Here is a 20,702-nt window from a genome sequence, read left to right as displayed (position 1 = left end):
GTACATATTCCGTACAATTGACCACTAAACGGTAACACCCGAATAAGTTTTTCAACTTGTTTAAGTCGGGGTCCACGTTAATCAATTCATGGTAGTACGGGACCCCATCAAGTCATAAAAAAAAAAATGGGGGTCCCACAGTAAATTTATGGGGTCCCATTTTTTTTTGTAACCGTTTTGAAAACAAATGATAAATGTATGCGTTATCCTGTTGTATATCACATTTTATATTGTGTTTTGGAAAAAAAGATTGTCGTAAACGTAAACTGTATTTATGTTATTCACATGTGAATACAGTCTATTATACAGCATTATTCACATGTGAATAATAGACTGTATTTATGTTATTCAGATGTGAATAATGCTGTATAATAGACTGTATTTATGTTATTCACATGTGAATAATGCTGTATAATAGACTGTATTTATGTTATTCACATGTGAATAATGCAGTATAATAGACTGTATTTATGTTATTCACATGTGAATAATGCTAAATAATAGACTGTATGTATGTTATTCACATGTGAATAATGCTGTCTAATAGACTGTATTTATGTTATTCACATGTGAATAATGCTAAATAATAGACTGTATGTATGTTATTCACATGTGAATAATGCTGTATAATAGACTGAATTTATATTATTCACATGTGAATAATGCTGTATAATAGACTATATTCATGTTATTCACATGTAAATAATGCTATATAATAGACTGTATTTATGTTATTCACATATGAATAATGCTGTATAATAGACTGTATTTATGTTATTCACATGTGAATAATGCTGTATAATAGACCGAATTTATATTATTCACGTGTAAATAATGCTGTATAATAGACTGTATTTATGTTATTCACATGTGAATAATGCTGTATAATAGACGGTATTTATGTTATTCACATGTGAATAATGCTAAATAATAGACTGTATTTATGTTATTCACATGTGAATAATGCTGTATAATGGACTGTATTTATGTTATTCACATGTGAATAATGCTAAATAATAGACTGTATTTATATTATTCACATGTGAATAATGCTGTATAATAGACTATATTCATGTTATTCACATGTAAATAATGCTATATAATAGACTGTATTTATGTTATTCACATATGAATAATGCTGTATAATAGACTGTATTTATGTTATTCACATGTGAATAATGCTGTATAATAGACTGTATTTATGTTATTCACATGTGAATAATGCTGTATAATAGACTGTATTTATGTTATTCACATGTGAATAATACTGTATAATAGACTGTATTTATGTTATTCACATGTGAATAATGCGGTATAATAAGACTGTATGTATGTTATTCACATGTGGATAATGCTGTATAATAGACTGTATTTATATTCTTCACATGTAAAAAATACCTAAGTGTTTATTGTCTATTGTGAGCGAACTGTGGGATCAATAAAGTACTTTCTATTCTATTCCATTCTTTTCTAGTCAATCTGATTCAATGAAACAATTGTTAACGTCCCACAATTACTATGACTTCAGTTCTATTAGAACAATTAAATGCAATTCTACTGTCACTAAACAAGCATTCAAGCATGCTTTATTTACAACAAATATTTTGTGTGTTTACCATAAAAAAAACAAAAAGGGCATAAAACATAAAATAATAATAATAATAATTTTGACAGATCTGACGTTGATCTAAATATTGAAGCGTTGAAAGTAAAAAAAAAATGCATGACTTATTTTTACACTTTTATGAGTGGGACCGTTTGGGATCCCTGAAAACTTCAGTGGCTATTTGTTGTCTGTTACTGCTCAAAAAATAATAATAAATCAAAAATCATTGTTGTTGTGAGTTATTGACTTATTTAAGGTCCAATTGGTTTACATCAAATATCTCACTTTTACATATTTTTAGGGAAATATTGCTTAATTTGTGTGTTTGCCATAAGAAAAAAAAGGTTTTCTATGACAAAAAGAACATTAAATAAACAAACAAACAATATTAATAAAATGAAATAAAAAACTTATAAACTACTGATAGATCTGAAGTTAAGTGATGAATGTTAAAAAATATATATTTTTACAACTTTTATGATCCCACTCATAAAAGTGGTAAACATATTTTGGATCCCTAAGATCTTTAATGGATGTTTTTTTTTTTTTAAACTGTCATTGCTGGAAAAAAAAGAAAAGCTAAATCAAAATCAATCTTGTTATGAATTATTTACCTATTTAAGTTTCCAATTACTTCACATCAAATTTTCCACTTTTAAATATTATTTGGGAGGAATGTTGCATATTTTGTGTGTTTGCTATAAAACCCCAAAAAGGGCACAAAACATAAAAATAAAAAATAATTTTTTTTTGACAGATCTGAAGTTGATCTAGATATTTAAGTGTTGAAAGTTAAAAAAAATGTATGACTTATTTTTACACTTTTATGAGTGGGACCTGAAAACTTCAGTAGCTATTTATTGTCTGTTATTGCTCGAAAAATAATAATAAATCCAAAATCAATGTTGTTGTGAGTTATTGACTTATTTAAGGTCCAATCTATCAAATATCTCACTTTTACATATTTTTAGGGAAATATTGCTTAATTTGTGTGTTTGCCATAAAAAACAAAAAACAAAAAGGGCGCAAAACATAAAAATATATATATATTTTTTTTTTACAGATTTGAAGTTGATCTAGAGATTTAAGTGTTGAAAGTAAAAAAAAATGTATGACTTATTTTTACACTTTTATGAGTGGGACCCTTTGGCATCCCTGGAAACTTCAGTAGCTATTTATTGTCTGTTCCTGCTCAAAAAATAATAAAAAATAAAAAATCTGAATTGTTGTGAGTTATTGACTTATTTAAGGTCCAATCCATCAAATATCTCACTTTAACATATTTTTAGGGAAATATTGCTTAATTTGTTTGTTTGCCATAAAAAAAAAAAAAACCAAAAAGAGCACAAAACATAAAAATTAAAAATTAATTTTTTTGACAGATCTGAAGTTGATCTAGAGATTTAAGTGTTGAAAGTAAAAAAAAAAAAAAGACTTATTTTTACACTTTTATGAGTGGGACCTGAAAACTTCAGTAGCTATTTATTGTCTGTTATTGCTCAAAAAATAATAATAAATCCAAAATCAATGTTGTTGTGAGTTATTGACTTATTTAAGGTCCAATCCATCAAATATCTCACTTTTACATATTTTTAGGGAAATATTGCTTAATTTGTGTGTTTGCCATAAAAAAAAAAACCAAAAAGGGCGCAAAACATAAAAATATTTTTGTATTTTTTTTTACAGATCTGAAGTTGATCTAGAGATTTAAGTGTTGAAAGTAAAAAAAAATATGTATGACTTATTTTTACACTTTTATGAGTGGGACCCTTTGGGATCCCTGGAAACTTCAGTAGCTATTTATTGTCTGTTATTGCTCGAAAAATAATAATAAATCCAAAATCAATGTTGTTGTGAGTTATTGACTTATTTAAGGTCCAATCCATCAAATATCTCACTTTTACATATTTTTAGGGAAATATTGCTTAATTTGTGTGTTTGCCATAAAAAAACAAACCCAAAAATGGCATAAAACATAAAAATATATGTATTTATTTTTGACAGATCTGAAGTTGATCTAGAGATTTAAGTGTTGAAAGTGAAAAAAAATATGTATGACTTATTTTTACACTTTTATGAGTGGGACCCTTTGGGATCCCTGGAAACTTCAGTAGCTATTTATTGTCTGTTACTGCTCAAAAAATAATAATAAATCCAAAATCAATGTTGTTGTGAGTAATTGACTTATTTAAGGTCCAATCCATCAAATATCTCACTTTTACATATTTTTAGGGAAATATTGCTTAATTTGTGTGTTTGCCATAAAAAAAATAATAAAAAAATCGGCACAAAACATAAAAATATTTTTAATTTTTTTTTGACAGATCTGAAGTTGATCTAGAAATGTAAGTGTTGAAAGTAAAAAAAAAATGTATGACTTATTTTTACACTTTTATGAGTGGGACCTGAAAACTTCAGTAGCTATTTATTGTCTGTTATTGCTCAAAAAATAATAGTAAATCAAAATTCAATGTTGTTGTGAGTTATTGACTTATTTAAGGTCCAATCCATCAAATATATCACTTTTACATATTTTTAGGGAAATATTGCTTAATATGTGTGTTTGCCATAAAAAAGAAACCCCCAAAAAGGGCGCAAAACATAAAAAAAATATGTATATATTTTTTTTCACAGATCTGGGGCCGTACTTATCAAGCTTCTTAGAGTGCCATTTTACACTTAAGTTCTGAGAATTTGCGAAATTTAGTCCTACTCTCAAACTTAAGAATAAAAGCTTTTTATCAACGTTCTTAAGTCTAAGAATCACTCCTACTCTCCACGATATTTAAGAGACCTTCAGAGGTGTCTTAAGTGGTTAGGAGTTGCCAGCAGGGGATGGCACTGAGGCGAGAGAGACGTGCGCGAACGTTCAGGGAACGGAACAATGTTTTTTTTGTTTTTTTTTGATGACGAGCAGCTGATCAAACGGTATCGTTTAGACAGAGCGGATATTATTTTTGTCACAGATTTAATACTTTTCGATTCTTTGTTGATTTCTGCATGTGGCTGCAGTGGGCTAGTATATATAGAGCCACCCACACCAGTTTCAAATTAGTTGCCTAATTAATGAATTGGAAAGAAAATGTTATGACAGTAGCGTATGTGTGTGGCCGTGAGGTGAGTGACGTCAGTGAGTGTGTGGGCGAGAGAAGAGAGGGAGCGGTAGCGTGAGTGCCGACGGGGACTAGTTTGTTTTGTATTATTTTGTAGTTTATTGTCAAAATATACACTCCCATTGTCCACTTAAATATTTCCAAGATATTTCTTTATTCTTAGACAAGGGATTCCCTTCCGTGATTGGTCATTTCTATGGACACAGAAATTACGTCACCTAAAATTCCGTTTACGGCACATAGTAATGTCGTAATTCAGCTCTGAGTGTGACACTTAAGATTCAGTCCTACACTTCGCTGAAAGTGTGAGTAAGACGCTTGATAACTAACTTTTAAGTGCAGCTTTCAGCGAATAATTTATTTACTCTTAAGTCAACTCTTAGCAGACTTCTTAGGAGTAATTCTAAGAAGCTTGATAAGTACGGCCCCTGAAGTTGATCTAGAGATTTAAGTGTTGAAAGTAAAAAAAAAATGTATGACTTATTTTTACACTTTTATGAGTGGGACCCTTTGGGATCCCTGGAAACTTCAGTAGCTATTTATTGTCTGTTACTGCTCAAAAAATAATAAAAAATAAAAAATCAGAGTTGTTGTGAGTTATTGACTTATTTAAGGTCCAATCCATCAAATATCTCACTTTTACATATTTTTAGGGAAATATTGCTTAATTTGTTTGTTTGCCATAAAAAAACAACCAAAAAGGACACAAAACATAAAAATTAATTTTTTTGACAGATCTGAAGTTGATCTAGAGATTTAAGTGTTGAAAGTAAAAAAAATGTATGACTTATTTTTACACTTTTATGAGTGGGACCTGAAAACTTCAGTAGCTATATATTGTCTGTTATTGCTCGAAAAATAATAATAAATCCAAAATCAATGTTGTGAGTTATTGACTTATTTAAGGTCCAATCCATCAAATATCTCACTTTTACATATTTTTAGGGAAATATTGCTTAATTTGTGTGTTTGCCATAAAAAAAAACCAAAAAGGGCACAAAACATAACAAAAAAAACATTTTTTTTGACAGATCTGAAGTTGATCTAGAGATGTAAGTGTTGAAAGTAAAAAAAAAAAAGTATGACTTATTTTTACACTTTTATGAGTGGGACCTGAAAACTTCAGCAGCTATTTGTTGTCTGTTACTGCTCAAAAAATAATAATACATCAAAAATCAATGATTTATTGACTTATTTTTACCATTTTTATGACTGAGACCCTTCTGGGTTACTGGGACCTAACTTGAGGGAAGCCCTATGGTTTAAAAAAAAAAAAAAAACTCCATAAATTGTAATGATTTTGAAAATGATCAAAATGCTTGGATTGTGGCGTTTGATACACACTCCACAAGAAAGGATATTGATATTGACTTGAAGGTCAGGTGATTAAATCCATGCAGGGTGGGCCGCCTTCTTTATTCCGCTGCATTCAAAGGCTTCGGGTTTTCCGAGCAGCGGACACACATGAGACAGAGGATCTATGTTGCAATAAATACAAACCTCAGCAGGGGTCGGGGGGTCGAAGGGTTACGGGACTTGAGGTGCGCTGACCCCGACTCCGACTCAGAAGGCCATTGTTTCCATAGAAATGTCATTCTTTTCTGCAGCGTGGCCCCGCCCCCCGCCGTGTAGTCACTTACAAGTGCAGATCAGTCCGAGCAAAGGCTTTTGTCACATCAAAATTGGGGATTTTCGGACCCTTTCAGGTGAAGTTGTTATTTTCCAGAAGGTGCACAGGAAGAAAAAAAATGTCTGAAAATGACCCTAAATATCTACCCACATTTTTTTAAAATAAAAAATGTATTATTACATTCCAGAGTTCTACACAGGCCACATTTGAACATTTCTAAATGTCAAATGATGGTTAAAAAGAAATGACTCAAATAAAATATAGTTACTGTACTCAACATTTGTATGTTTTATTTTAAGAATAAAACAATATATAAATAAAACTACCTAAATTTTGAATTTTTAAAAAAATTTATAGATAAACTGATGCTTTCATACATTCCAAAAAAGGTTTACCGTTATAATTAAACATAAAATGACTCATTTTAAAATGTAATTATCTACCCTTTATAATTCTATCTAAGAATGAATACAATAATAAATAATCCATCAAGCTTGTTTTTGGGTTGTTTTTTTTATTTTTATGTCAAACACACAAATTAAACAATATTTCCCTAAAATATGTAAAAGTGAGATATTTGATGGATTGGACCTTAAATAAGTCAATAACTCACAACAACATTGATTTTTGATTTATTATTATTTTTTGAGCAGTAACAGACAATAAATAGCTACTGAAGTTTTCAGGTCCCACTCATAAAAGTGTAAAAATAAGTCATACATTTTTTTTTAAAACTTTCAACACTTAAGTCTCTAGATCAACTTCAGATCTGTCAAAATTTTTATTTTTTTATTTTTATGTTTTATGCCCTTTTTATTTTTATTTTTTTCTTATGGCAAACACACAAATTAAGCAATATTTCCCTAAAATATGTAAAAGTGAGATATTTGATGGATTGGACCTTAAATAAGTCAATAACTCACAACAACATTGATTTTGGATTTATTATTATTTTTTGAGCAGTAACAGACAATAAATAGCTACTGAAGTTTTCAGGTCCCACTCATAAAAGTGTAAAAATAAGTCATACATTTTTTTTTTAAACTTTCAACACTTAAGTCTCTAGATCAACTTCAGATCTGTCAAAATTTTTATTTTTTTATTTTTATGTTTTGTGCCCTTTTTATTTTTATTTTTTTCTTATGGCAAACACACAAATTAAGCAATATTTCCCTAAAAATATGTAAAAGTGAGATATTTGATGGATTTGACCTTAAATAAGTCAATAACTCACAATAACATTGATTTTTTATTATTTTTGAGGAATAACAGACAGAAGTGTAATTTTTTTTAATTATAATTATATACTAAAATGACTAAATTAAACCATCCATCCATTTTCTCGGGTCGCGGGGGCAGCAGCCTAAGCATGGAAAATAATTAATTAAAAAGATAAATCTATTCCAGCTTGAATTTGAATATTCTGACCTGTCGTGCAAGTGTAATAATAAGTTCACCACTTTATAATTACATACTTAAATGACAAAATAAAACTAAAACTCAATTACTCACCTTACACACATTTATTTTGAAAAAAAAAAAGTTAATAAACTACTCAGGCTTGTGTTCATACAAGTTTAAAATGTAGTAACCACGGTATAAATAATGACTAAATTAAAGTAGCATTCAATTACTCACCCTACACACATTTATTTTGAAAAAAATAATTAAAAGATAAAACTACTCAAGCTTGAATTTGAACATTCTTACCTGTGATCTTATCAAGCAAAAGGCGGACGGCTTGTAAACCTCCACTGTGTGCGAGGGAATGCGCCGTAGAGGTGTCAGTTTCTCAGATCTTGGACAGCCACAGGAAGGCCCTTATCAGAAACCGAGATCTACAAGCAGAGAGGGGGGCAAACCTGACACCGCTCCAGGCACCTTTTTATTTGAACTGGTTATGACCCAGTGCAGCTGTTTATGACCCCCTCCCCTTAGAAGCAGCTGCAGCTACGTAATCAGGAAATGCCCAAATAAATGAGGAGGCATGTGGAGCTCCGTCCTCAGAGCGGTGGGGTGACACTGTCCGAGGGTACAGGTCCACACGCGCTCGCCTCATGAGCTAAATTGTTAGTTTGATTCCTTGCTTCTTGTCCGATTTAATAGATAGTTTGGTGTTTGAACCTGACACAAACTTATCCTTTTTCTCATTAGCGTCACAATCACAGCAGCACTCGTTATGTCAATCAAATGCGTTACTTAGCGATGCACCAAATAAGTCCAAATTTGTCTTTTGCCCATTATTGTTTAATTTGTGGACCCCCTCAGACATGATGTACCCCCAATATTTTCTTCTCTAAATACCATATGTGTCAGGTTCAAACACCGAACTATCTATTAAACAAGACAAGAAGCAAGGAATCAAACAGAGACAGGATTCAATTTAGCTCATGAGGAGAGCGCGTGTGGACCTGCATCCTGGTACAGCGTCACCCCACCGCTCTGAGGAACAAGCTCCACACGCCTCCTCATTTATTTGGGCATTTCCTGATTACATAGCTGCAGCTGCTTCTAAGGGGAGGGGGTCATAAACTGCTGCTGCTGCACTGGGTCATAAACAGTTCAAACAAAAAGGTGCTTGGAGCAGTGTCAGGTTTGCCCCCTCTCTGCTCGTAGATTTGGGGGTCCTTCCTGTGGCAGTCCCAATAGATCCAAGAAACCGACACCTCCACGGCGCATTCCATCGCACACGGTGGAGGTTCACAAGCCGCCCGCCTTTTGCTTGATAAGACCAAAGACGGCTTTTGTCTTCACGCAGGGCAACCTGAACTCATCGCAAACAAGTTGTGTGATAACTTGTGTACAATAATTCTGACATTTTGTTTGCAGTTGATTTCCTGCCACAAATATTAGTCTCATCCACAATTCATGTCTGCAGTTGTTTTTTATGCTGTGAAGTTCATAATTTGTATGTTTGCTAGCGATATCAAGATTCTGTATTGTTGAGATGTATACATGTACTTTATGAATACTATTAAGGATATTCTCTTGATGCTAACAAACATCAGAGTTTGTTGGTCCAAATAAAATAAAAACACTAACAAGAGTCGTGGTTTAGATAATGAAATTCTTTATGTGGCAACATTCAAAAGTGTCCTCCTTCAACCGTCACCACACACAGATGCTTCTCCAGTGCTTGCATTGAACATTACTGTACACTTCCCTTAGTTCTTCTCATATAAATACCCATAGGGCAATAGGTCCTCAGTGCATTATCATTATAAAACACACAACCCAAGGTTAATGCATCCTCCACTAATCATCTTACAAAACAGGACAAGAATAGCATAGAAAGTGAAAGGATACAACCATGTTACATAGTTACACAAAATACACAGCATATACGCACATTTATATATATATATACATTTATATATATATATACATTTATATATATATATATATATATATATATATATATATATATATATATATATATATATATATATAACATATACACATACATATATATATATGCACATATATATACATGTATATACATATATACAGACATACATATATATACACATATACAGTATATACACACACACATATATATATATATACATAAATACATTATGTATATATACACATGTATATATGTGTGTACATATATGTGTATATATGTGTACATATATATGTATATACACACACACACACATATATATATATACATAAATACACATATATGTGTGTATATATACACATACATATATATATATATATATACATTCATATATGCATATATATACACACATACATATATATATACATATTTAGAAATATACACACACATATACATATATATATATATATATACACACACACATATATACATATACATTCATATACACATAAATACATAGACATATATACATATACACATATATGTATATATACAGTACATACACACACATGTATATATATTAGTATATATGTGTGCATAAAAATGTGTACATATATATGTATATATACACACACACGCATATATATACATAAATACACATTTGTGTGTACATATATACGTACATATACACACCCACACATATATATACATAAATACACATATATGTGTGTGTGTATGTATGTATGTATGTATATATATATATATATATATACACATGTATAAATGTGTGTATATACACACATTTATACATATACACACATATGTATATATGTGTATTTTTGTGTGTGTATATATATGTGTGTACATATATATGTATATATACACACACATATATAAATACATAATACACATGTGTATATATATATATTTATATATACACATACATATACATATATGTGTATGTATGTATATACACATGTATAAATGTGTGTATATATATATACACATACATAAATATATATATACACACACACATATACATATATGTATATGTGTATGTATGTATATATGTATATACACATGTATAAATGTGTGTGTATATATATACGTATACACATACATATATACACATGTATAAATGTGTGTATTTATATATATATATATACACACACACATATACATACATGTGTATGTATGTATATACACATGTATAAATGTGTGTATATATACACATAGATGTATACACACATATATACATATACACATATATAAATACATATACATATTTATATATGTGTGTATATACATATATATGTATATATATGTGTATATATATATGTACAGTATTCATGTATATGTATGTATATATATATATATGTATGTTTGTATATATATGTGTATATATGTATATATATATATATGTGTCTTATATCGCCAACAGGTACACTTTTTTGAGCATGAACACCTTGAAGGTCTCAGTTTCTGTGGCTCTTTTTTGGGTGTGCGGGCGTGTAAGGCCACGGTGCACACCACTCCTGACTGGCAGAGGCGTACATTCCTGAAAACAAAGGCACAGCTTGGCGGCGGCGTTGCATGATTTTGCAGGTTTGTGACGACAGACATGATTTCATCGAGGCTTCTCTCCATCTGCACAAGTCCTCCAAATGATTGAGCGACGTGTCCTCACCAGGCCACTCTCTGCCCCCCCCCCCCCCCCCCCCCCCCCGGTTGATGGCGTCCCCTGGCTAAGTCTACTTGGCCCAGCCGGTGGTGGCCTCGCCGTTGATGTAGGCGAAACCCGGGAAATGCTGCGAGTGCTCGTACTCGGAGTTCCTGCGCGGGACCAGGGGGGCGTACATGTCCCCCGACGCGGCGTAGCGGGACGAATGCATAGGCGGGCTGGTGTAGCAGCTGTTGACGGCCGCCATGTCCGGCCACCGGGGGGCGACGGGTGTGGCGTGCAGGCGGGGAGTGGCGCTCATCAGACAGGACGGCTCCATGCGGGACATCTGGGCGTTGAACTGGTACTGTGGGAGAGGAGACCACACAACGTCACTGGGACATCTTCCAGCTAATCCTATCAAACCTCAATGACTTGACATTTCTCACACTTGCTCAATGCGCTCTATACAACACCCGCCGCAACTTGAGGGTGTTTAGATGGATCAACGTGGAATTTGCTACACACCTTTAGAGGACTGACAACAACTTTGGTAGAACATCAAGAAGGACATGACATCAAAACATCTTAGCTGGCGGCAATTAGCAACTATTTGTTAATAATCTATCATTTATTTATCTATCTTTATTAAACTATTGTGTGTGTATATATATATATATATATATATATATATATATATATATATATATATATATATATATATATATATATATATATATATATATGTCTTAATTAGATTATCCAAAAAATAGTGCTCGATACCGTGGTAGAGCGTAATATGTATGTGTGGGAAAAAAATCACAAGACTATTTCATCTCTACAGGCCTGTTTCATGAGGGGTTTTCCTCAATCCTCAGGAGATTTTAATGGAAGCATTCACATACCATGGTTTATATACACAAACACTTCCCCAAAGGCAACACCCTAAGAAAAGTATTCAACAAGAACAACATTAAATTGAGCTACAGCTGCATGAACAACATGCGACAAATCATTTCAAACCACAATAAAGCAATTGAAAAGGAGCCGCCCACCACCAGGCAGAACGACTCCAAAACCGACAAAGACTGTAACTGCCGCAAGAAACCTGTTGCCCTCTCAACGGGGGGTGCTTACAATCATCAGTTGTTTACCAAGCAAAGGTAATACGCAAGGACATTAACACATCCGACACATACGTAGGATTAACTGAGGGAGAATTCAAAACCAGATGGAACAATCACAAGGCTTCTTTCAGATGCAAAAGACTCCGGAACACTACAGAACTCAGTAAACACATTTGGAATCTCAAAGACAATAATGTTGAATACTCTATAACATGGCAAATTCTTGCATCGAGCACACCTTACAACAGTGGTAACAAAAGATGCAACCTATGCTTAAAAGAGAAACTGTTTATCATATACCGTCCAGACTTGTCATCCCTCAACAAGCGCAGCGAAATTGTATCAGCATGCCGTCACAGAAGGAAACACCTCCTAGGTACACATGAGTCAATCACCACGCCCCCACGCCTGCCTGTACCCACCCGCTCTGTGCCCTATATAAACCATGGTATGTGAATGCTTCCATTAAAATCTCCTGAGGATTGAGGAAAACCCCTCATGAAACAGGCCTGTAGAGATGAAATAGTCTTGTGATTTTTTTCCCCACACATACATATATATATATATATATATATATATATATATATATATATATATATATATATATATATATATATATATATATATGTATACAGTATATGTATATATATACACATATATGTGTGTATATATATATAAGTATGTGTATATGTATATATATATATATGTGTGTATATGTATATATATATATATATATATACACATACATATATATACGCACACATATATATGTATATATATATATATATATATATATACATATACACATATATATAAATATACACACACATATGTATATATATATATACATCTATATGTATGTATACATATATACACGCATATATATGTATATATACATATACATACAAACACATATATGTATATATACAGATATATACACACATATATATACATATATATGTATATACATACATATGTATATATATATATATACATATACAGTATATGTATATATACATATATGTGTGTGTGTATGTATATATATATATCTTTATATATATATCTTTATACATCTATATATATATATACACATACATGTATACATACAAACATACATACATACATACATGCATATATATATACATACATACATACATACATACATATATATATGTATATATACATATATGTGTGTGTGTATGTATATATATATATATCTTTATATATATATCTTTATACATCTATATATATATATACACATACATGTATACATACATACATACATACATACATACATACATACATACATACATACATACATACATACATACATACATACATACATACATACATACATACATACATACATACATACATACATATATATATATATATATATATATATATATATATATATATATATATATATATATATATATATATATATACGGTATATATATATATATACGTATATATATATGGTATATATATATATACATATACATACAAACAAATATATGTATATATACACATATATATGTATATATATACACATATATGTATATACATATACATACATATGTATATATATATATACATATACATACAAACAAATATATGTATATATACACATATATATGTATATATATACACATATATGTATATACATATACATACATATGTATATATATATATACATATACAGTATATGTATATATACATATATGTGTGTGTGTATGTATATATATATCTTTATATATATATATCTTTATACATCTATATATATATATACACATACATGTATATATACAAACATATATATATATACAAACATATATATATATACTGTATATATATATATATATATATATATATATATATATATATATATATATATATATATATATATATATATATATATATATATATATATATATATATATATACCATATATATATACGGTATATATATATACCGTATATATATCCGGTATATATATATATATATATATATATATATATATATATATATATATATATATATATATATATATATATATATATATACATATATATATATATATATATATATATACATATATATATATATATATATATATATATATATATATATATATATATATATATATATATATACATATATATATATATATATATATATATATATATATATAGATATATATATATATATATATATATATATATATATATATATATATATATATATATATATATATATATATATATATATATATATATATATATATATGCTTTTAATGACAATTTATTTTTCCAGATTTTGTATTATTGCTGTAGGATCCCTTGCATTCAGAGGAGAGGAGCTACGCCTCCATGTTTAAAATAGCAGTTTCATGCATTAATAATGCACAATGTGGACCCCTGCACTTACCGCTATATATTCTCTTTGATTTATGTTTGGTAATGTTTCTGTTTTAGTCTGTTCCCTGGGTGCACCCTCTTTCCCTGTTTACTGTCGGTTTCCATGGGCACGGATTGTCCTCACCTGTCTTTGTTTGGCGATTAGTGTTCCCACCAGGTGTTTTGGTTCGTCACTCCCCTTTATAGTTTCCTGGTCAATATTTGCAAGAGGCAACAGTTACTTACCTTCTCCTCGCTTTAGTCATTTTTGTACAGTCTTGCTTTCCTCCTTTTTTCACCCTCGGTGACATTTTGGTCTTGTTTAGCTCCGCGCTTGCTAGCGTCCTCGGTTTGTATTTTTAATCATTAAAAACCTTAATCGTACCTGCACGCCACTCCTGCCTCGGAGGGAACGCTACCAGCCAAGCTATGCCGCCACCACCACCATGTAACACTCTTCTTTGGCTCTTTTATTGTTATTTTTAACCAAAAGTGGTGAGTTGGTGTGAATATTTTCTTATGTAATGCATAGAGAATGATCCGGTGTGCAGAGGAGTCCTCGCCGTGTCGTATCTTCACGCTGACGTCAACATTGGAGACAGCAGAAAGTCTCCCAGGGACAAAGCGCAGGCATTGTGCCCCATTTATGTCCAGAGCGCCTCCGTAAAGAGGAAGTAAAGCTGCACGTTAAATATAAACACCACAGTCCAGTCCTTCATGAGGAGTCAGGGCATGGAAAGGGGGTCAAAGGGCACGGCGGGCCTCCCAGCTGCGTGGTGGTGCACAGCAGCAGAAAAGAGAGCATTCAACAACAATATTTGACTAATGGGAGGATGAAGAGGACATTGAGGGCTGCTTCCGCTGGGATGATGGATGTTGGATGTTGGATGCTGGATGTTGGATGCTGACACCTTCACACTCACAGCACTTTGACATGACATGGTTGTGCCATAGAAATATTGTCGGGAAATACGACATCACCTGAGATCTTTGGTTGTTGTTTTTATGCCTTTTTTGGAGGTTTTACAAGAATAGCAGAAAAAAATGCGACGATAACCGTAGAGGAGAAAACGGCATTTCAACAAAATGCAAGACAGGGAAGTACAATATGACTAGAAGTACAATATGACTAGAAGTACAATATGACTAGAAGTACAATATGACTAAAAGTACAATATGACTAGAAGTACAATATGACTAGAAGTACGATATGACTAGAAGGGAATGAGATTAATAATTGATACTTTCTTCCCAGGCACACAAAGTTGGATCTTTTTCTGCTTGTGTATGACGCACAAAATGCTATGTACGCATATATATATATATATATATATATATATATATATATATATATATATATATATATATATATATATATATATATATATATATATATATATATATATATATATATATATATATATATATATATATATATATATATTTATTTATATATATATATATATATTTATATGTATATTTATTTATATATATGTATATATATAATATATATATATGTATATATATATAAATAAATATACATATAAATATGAATATATATATATATATATATATATATATATATGAAAAAAAATATATATATACCGGTATATATATATGTATATGTATATATATCTACACACATATACATATATACTGTATATATACATGTACATTATATATATATATATATATATATATATATATATATATATATATTTGTACATATATGTGTATATATACATACATATACAGTATATACATATATACAGTACGTGTATATATACACACACATACATACATACATATATATACACATGTGTATATATATGTATATATACATACATATATACGTGTATATATACACACATATATACCGGTATATATATATATATATATATATACACACATATACATACATACATACATATATATATATACATACATACCTGTATATATATAGATACATATATACAGTACATGTATATATACACACATATACATACATACATATATATATACACATGTATATATACATACATACATATATACGTGTGTATATATACACACATATATATACATACATATATACGTGTATAGTGTATATATACACACATATACTGTATATACATACATAAATATATACACACATATATATACATACATATTTGTATATGTATGTATATATATATATATATATATATATATATATATATATATATATATATATATATATATATATATACTTGTTGGTCACAAAAAAACATGAATGAAGTTTGCTTCTTTTATGAATTTATTATGGGTCTACTGAAAATGTGCTGGGTGAAAAGTATACATACAGCAATGTTAATATTTGCTTACATGTCCCTTGGCAAGTTTACCTGCAATAAGGCGCTTTTGGTAGCCATCCACAAGCTTCTGATTGACTTTTTGACCACTCCTCTTGACAAAATTGGTGCAGTTCAGCTAAATGTGTGGGACTTGTTTCTTCAGCATTGTGGCCAAACAGCTCAATTTGTGTTTCATCTGACATCACACGGACAAAGATAAGACCTTCTGGAGGAAAGTTCTGAGGTCAGATGAAACAAAAATGGAGCTGTTTGGCCACAATACCCAGCAATATGTTTGGAGGAGAAAAGGTGAGGCCTTTAATCCCAGGAACACCATCCCTACCGTCAAGCATGGTGGTGGTAGTATTATGCTCTGGGCCTGTTTTGCTGCCAATGGAACTGCTGCTTTACAGAGAGTAAATGGGACAATGAAAAAGGAGGATTACCTCCAAATTCTTCAGGACAAGCTAAAATCATCAGCCGGGAGGTTGGGTCTTGGGTGCAGTTGGGTGTTCCAACAGGACAATGACCCCAAACACACCTCAAAAGTGGTAAAGGAATGGCTAAATCAGGCTAGAATGAAGGTTTTAGAATGGCCTTCCCAAAGTCCTGACTTAAACGTGTGGACAATGCTGAAGAAACAAGTCCATGTCAGAAAAGCAACACATTTAGCTGAACTGCACCAATTTTGTGGTCAAAAATTCAAGCAGAAGCTTGTGGATGGCTACCAAAAGCGCCTTATTGCAGGTAAACTTGCCAAGGGACATGTAAGCAAATATTAACATTGCTGTATGTATACTTTTGACCCAGCACATTTTCAGTAGACTCATAATAAATTCATAAAGAAGCAAACTTCATGAATGTTTTTTGTGACCAACAAGTATGTGCTCCAATCACTACATCACAAAAAAATAAGAGTTGTAGAAATGATTGGAAAGTCAAGACAGCCATGACATGATGTTCTTTACACGTTTATGTACACTTTTGACCACGACTGTACATACATGAGATACAGACATGAATTTTTCATTTTTTTTATACATTTGTAAAAATGTCTACATTTCAGTTTTAAAAAAGCTGGCACAAGGCGCAAAAAAGACTGAGAAGGTTGAGGAATGCTCATCAAACACTTATTTGGAACATCCCACAGGTGAACGGGCTAATTGGGAACAGGTGGGTGCCATGATTGGGTATAAAAAGCAGCTTCCGTGAAATGCTCAGTCGTTCACCAACAAGGACGGGGCGAGGGTCACCACTTTGTCAACAAATGCCTGAGCAAATTGTTTAAGAACAACATTTCTCAACCAGCTATTGCAAGGAATTTAGGGATTTCACCATCTACGCTCCGTAATATCATCAAAAGGTTCAGAGAATCTGGAGAAATCACTGCACGTAAGCCATGATATTACGAACCTTGGATCCCTCAGGCGGTACTGCATCAAAATGCGACATGGGTGTGTAAAGGATATCACCACATGGGCTCAGGAACACTTCACAAAACCACTGTCAGTAACTACAGTTGGTCACTACATCTGTAAGTGCAAGTTAAAACTCTACTATGCAAAGCCAAAGCCATTTATCAACAACACCCAGAAACGCCGCTGGCTTCGCTGGGCCCGAGCTCATCTAAAATGGACTGATGCAAAGTGGAAAAGTGTTCTTTGGTCTGACGAGTCCACATTTTTAGAAACTGTGGACGTCGTGTCGTCCGGACCAAAGAGGAAAAGAACCATCCGGATTGTTCTAGGTGCAAAGTGTAAAAGCCAGCATGTGTGATGGTATGGGGGTGTATTAGTGCCCAAGACATGGGTAACTTACACATCTGTGAAGGCACCATTAATGCTGAAAGGTACATACAAGTTTTGGAGCAACATATGTTGCCATCCAAGCAACGTTATCATGGACGCCCCTGCTTATTTCAGCAAGACGATGCCAAGCCACGTGTTACAACAGCGTGGCTTCATAGTAAAAGAGTGCGGGTACTAGACTGGCCTGTGTGGCGCATTATGAAGCCTAAAATACCACAACGGAGACCCCCGGACTGTTGAACAACTTAAATTCTATTTTAATGATTATTTGCAACAACAAAAAAAAGAACATGAAATATCTTGTCTTTGCAGTCTATTCAATTGAATATAAGTTGAAAAGGATTTGCAAATCATTGTATTCTCTTTTTATTTACCATTTACACAACGTGACAACTTCACTAGTTTTGGGGGTTTGTAGAAGAAATAGGTAATAAAGGTGTGGCACTGACCTGTGCAGATGAGCGGTGGTAGGCGGAGTAGTGTAGTGGTGCGGTGTCGTGGGCCAGGCCCGGGTACTGGCTCTGGATGGGAAGAGGATGCTGGCTGGCGTAGCTCCCATAGTTGTAGCTGCCGGTGTATCTGCAACACGCACGCACATTCTCAACACGCCCGGAAAAGCCCACGCGGAGATGGACTTCCTAATTACCCGTGCTCCTCTCTGTGGGTGTAAACTGGCATCCGCTGGGCGGGGGGCGGCGGTGGTGGCGGCGGCGGCGTGCCCGCTGAGCTGCTGGTCATGCAGGACAGCTGCTGGCCGGCGTCCGGCGCGGAGGCCCCCGCTGTAGTCACTGTGTATGTAAGGGACCACGTATATGACTGAACGGCGCCTGCCAGACACATACACCACAGCCAAATGTCACGCCGGCCCGTACAATCTCCCCGCCAGGGCGCTCACCTGTGGTGGAGGGGTACTCCGGCGACGGGTCGGCGGCGGGCGAGGTCGACGACACGGCGACCGAGTGGACGGACCTGGCCGGGGAGTAGGACCCCGGGGACGGCGAGGAGGTGGCCGTTATTTCTGTGAGAGTGAAGTCCTCGTCTCGCTCTGGAGGGAGACCACAATTTAATATCACAAAGTAAAGTAGTCATTTTGGAGAATAAAGTCACAAAGTTATGAAAGAAGAAAAACAGTCGGAATTTTAAGAGAATAAATCACATTTTTATAGGATTTTATAAGAGGAAAATAAATTAAAAACAGTGAAGAAATAATTAGAATATTATAAATAAATACTAATAGGATACACAAATACTACAGTCATTTTTTTAAAGTTGTAAAATTATACCAAAAAAAGATGCAATATTACGAGAATAAAGACCTCTTTTTTTTCTTGTACAAAAAAGATGTTGGATTACAAAAATAATAATAATAAATAATAATAATAATAATAATAATAAATAAATAATAATAAATAATAATATAAGATTCAGGTATTTTGTTTTCTAAAAAAAAAAGCAATATTGTGGAAAAAATATGTATTATTAGAATAAAATTCTATATTTTCCATTTAAAAAGGTGACTAATTGCAACAAAAAAGTTGCGATTTCTGTGAGAAACAAGTCACAAAGTTATGAGAGAAGTAATACAAATAGTCCGAACGTTAAGGGAATAAATCATATTTTTATAGGATTTTATAAGAGGAAAATAAATTAAAAACAGTGAAGAAATAATTAGAATATTATAAA

The 20,702-nt window shown here is 32.2% G+C and overlaps 1 protein-coding gene across 1 annotated transcript in view; it reads right to left on the bottom strand.

Annotated features, from left to right (window-relative positions):
- Positions 1 to 11,401: 11,401 nt before the first annotated feature.
- The window catches only part of rfx4 (regulatory factor X, 4), a 110,592-nt gene continuing 101,291 nt past the window's right edge, over positions 11,402 to 20,702 (bottom strand). The window contains exons 16-19 of the mRNA XM_062040744.1: positions 19,915 to 20,064; positions 19,666 to 19,846; positions 19,469 to 19,598; positions 11,402 to 11,722 (exon numbers count right to left, since the gene is read on the bottom strand). Coding sequence (XP_061896728.1) covers positions 11,447 to 11,722; positions 19,469 to 19,598; positions 19,666 to 19,846; positions 19,915 to 20,064 — 737 coding nt within the window. The 3' untranslated portion in view covers positions 11,402 to 11,446. The remainder of the gene's footprint in view (positions 11,723 to 19,468; positions 19,599 to 19,665; positions 19,847 to 19,914; positions 20,065 to 20,702) is intronic.

Source organism: Entelurus aequoreus, linkage group LG03 (genome assembly GCF_033978785.1).
Source record: "Entelurus aequoreus isolate RoL-2023_Sb linkage group LG03, RoL_Eaeq_v1.1, whole genome shotgun sequence".
NCBI lineage: Eukaryota > Metazoa > Chordata > Actinopteri > Syngnathiformes > Syngnathidae > Entelurus > Entelurus aequoreus.
Note: the sequence above shows the minus strand (reverse complement) of the source record. Positions and strands in the feature narration are given on the sequence as shown.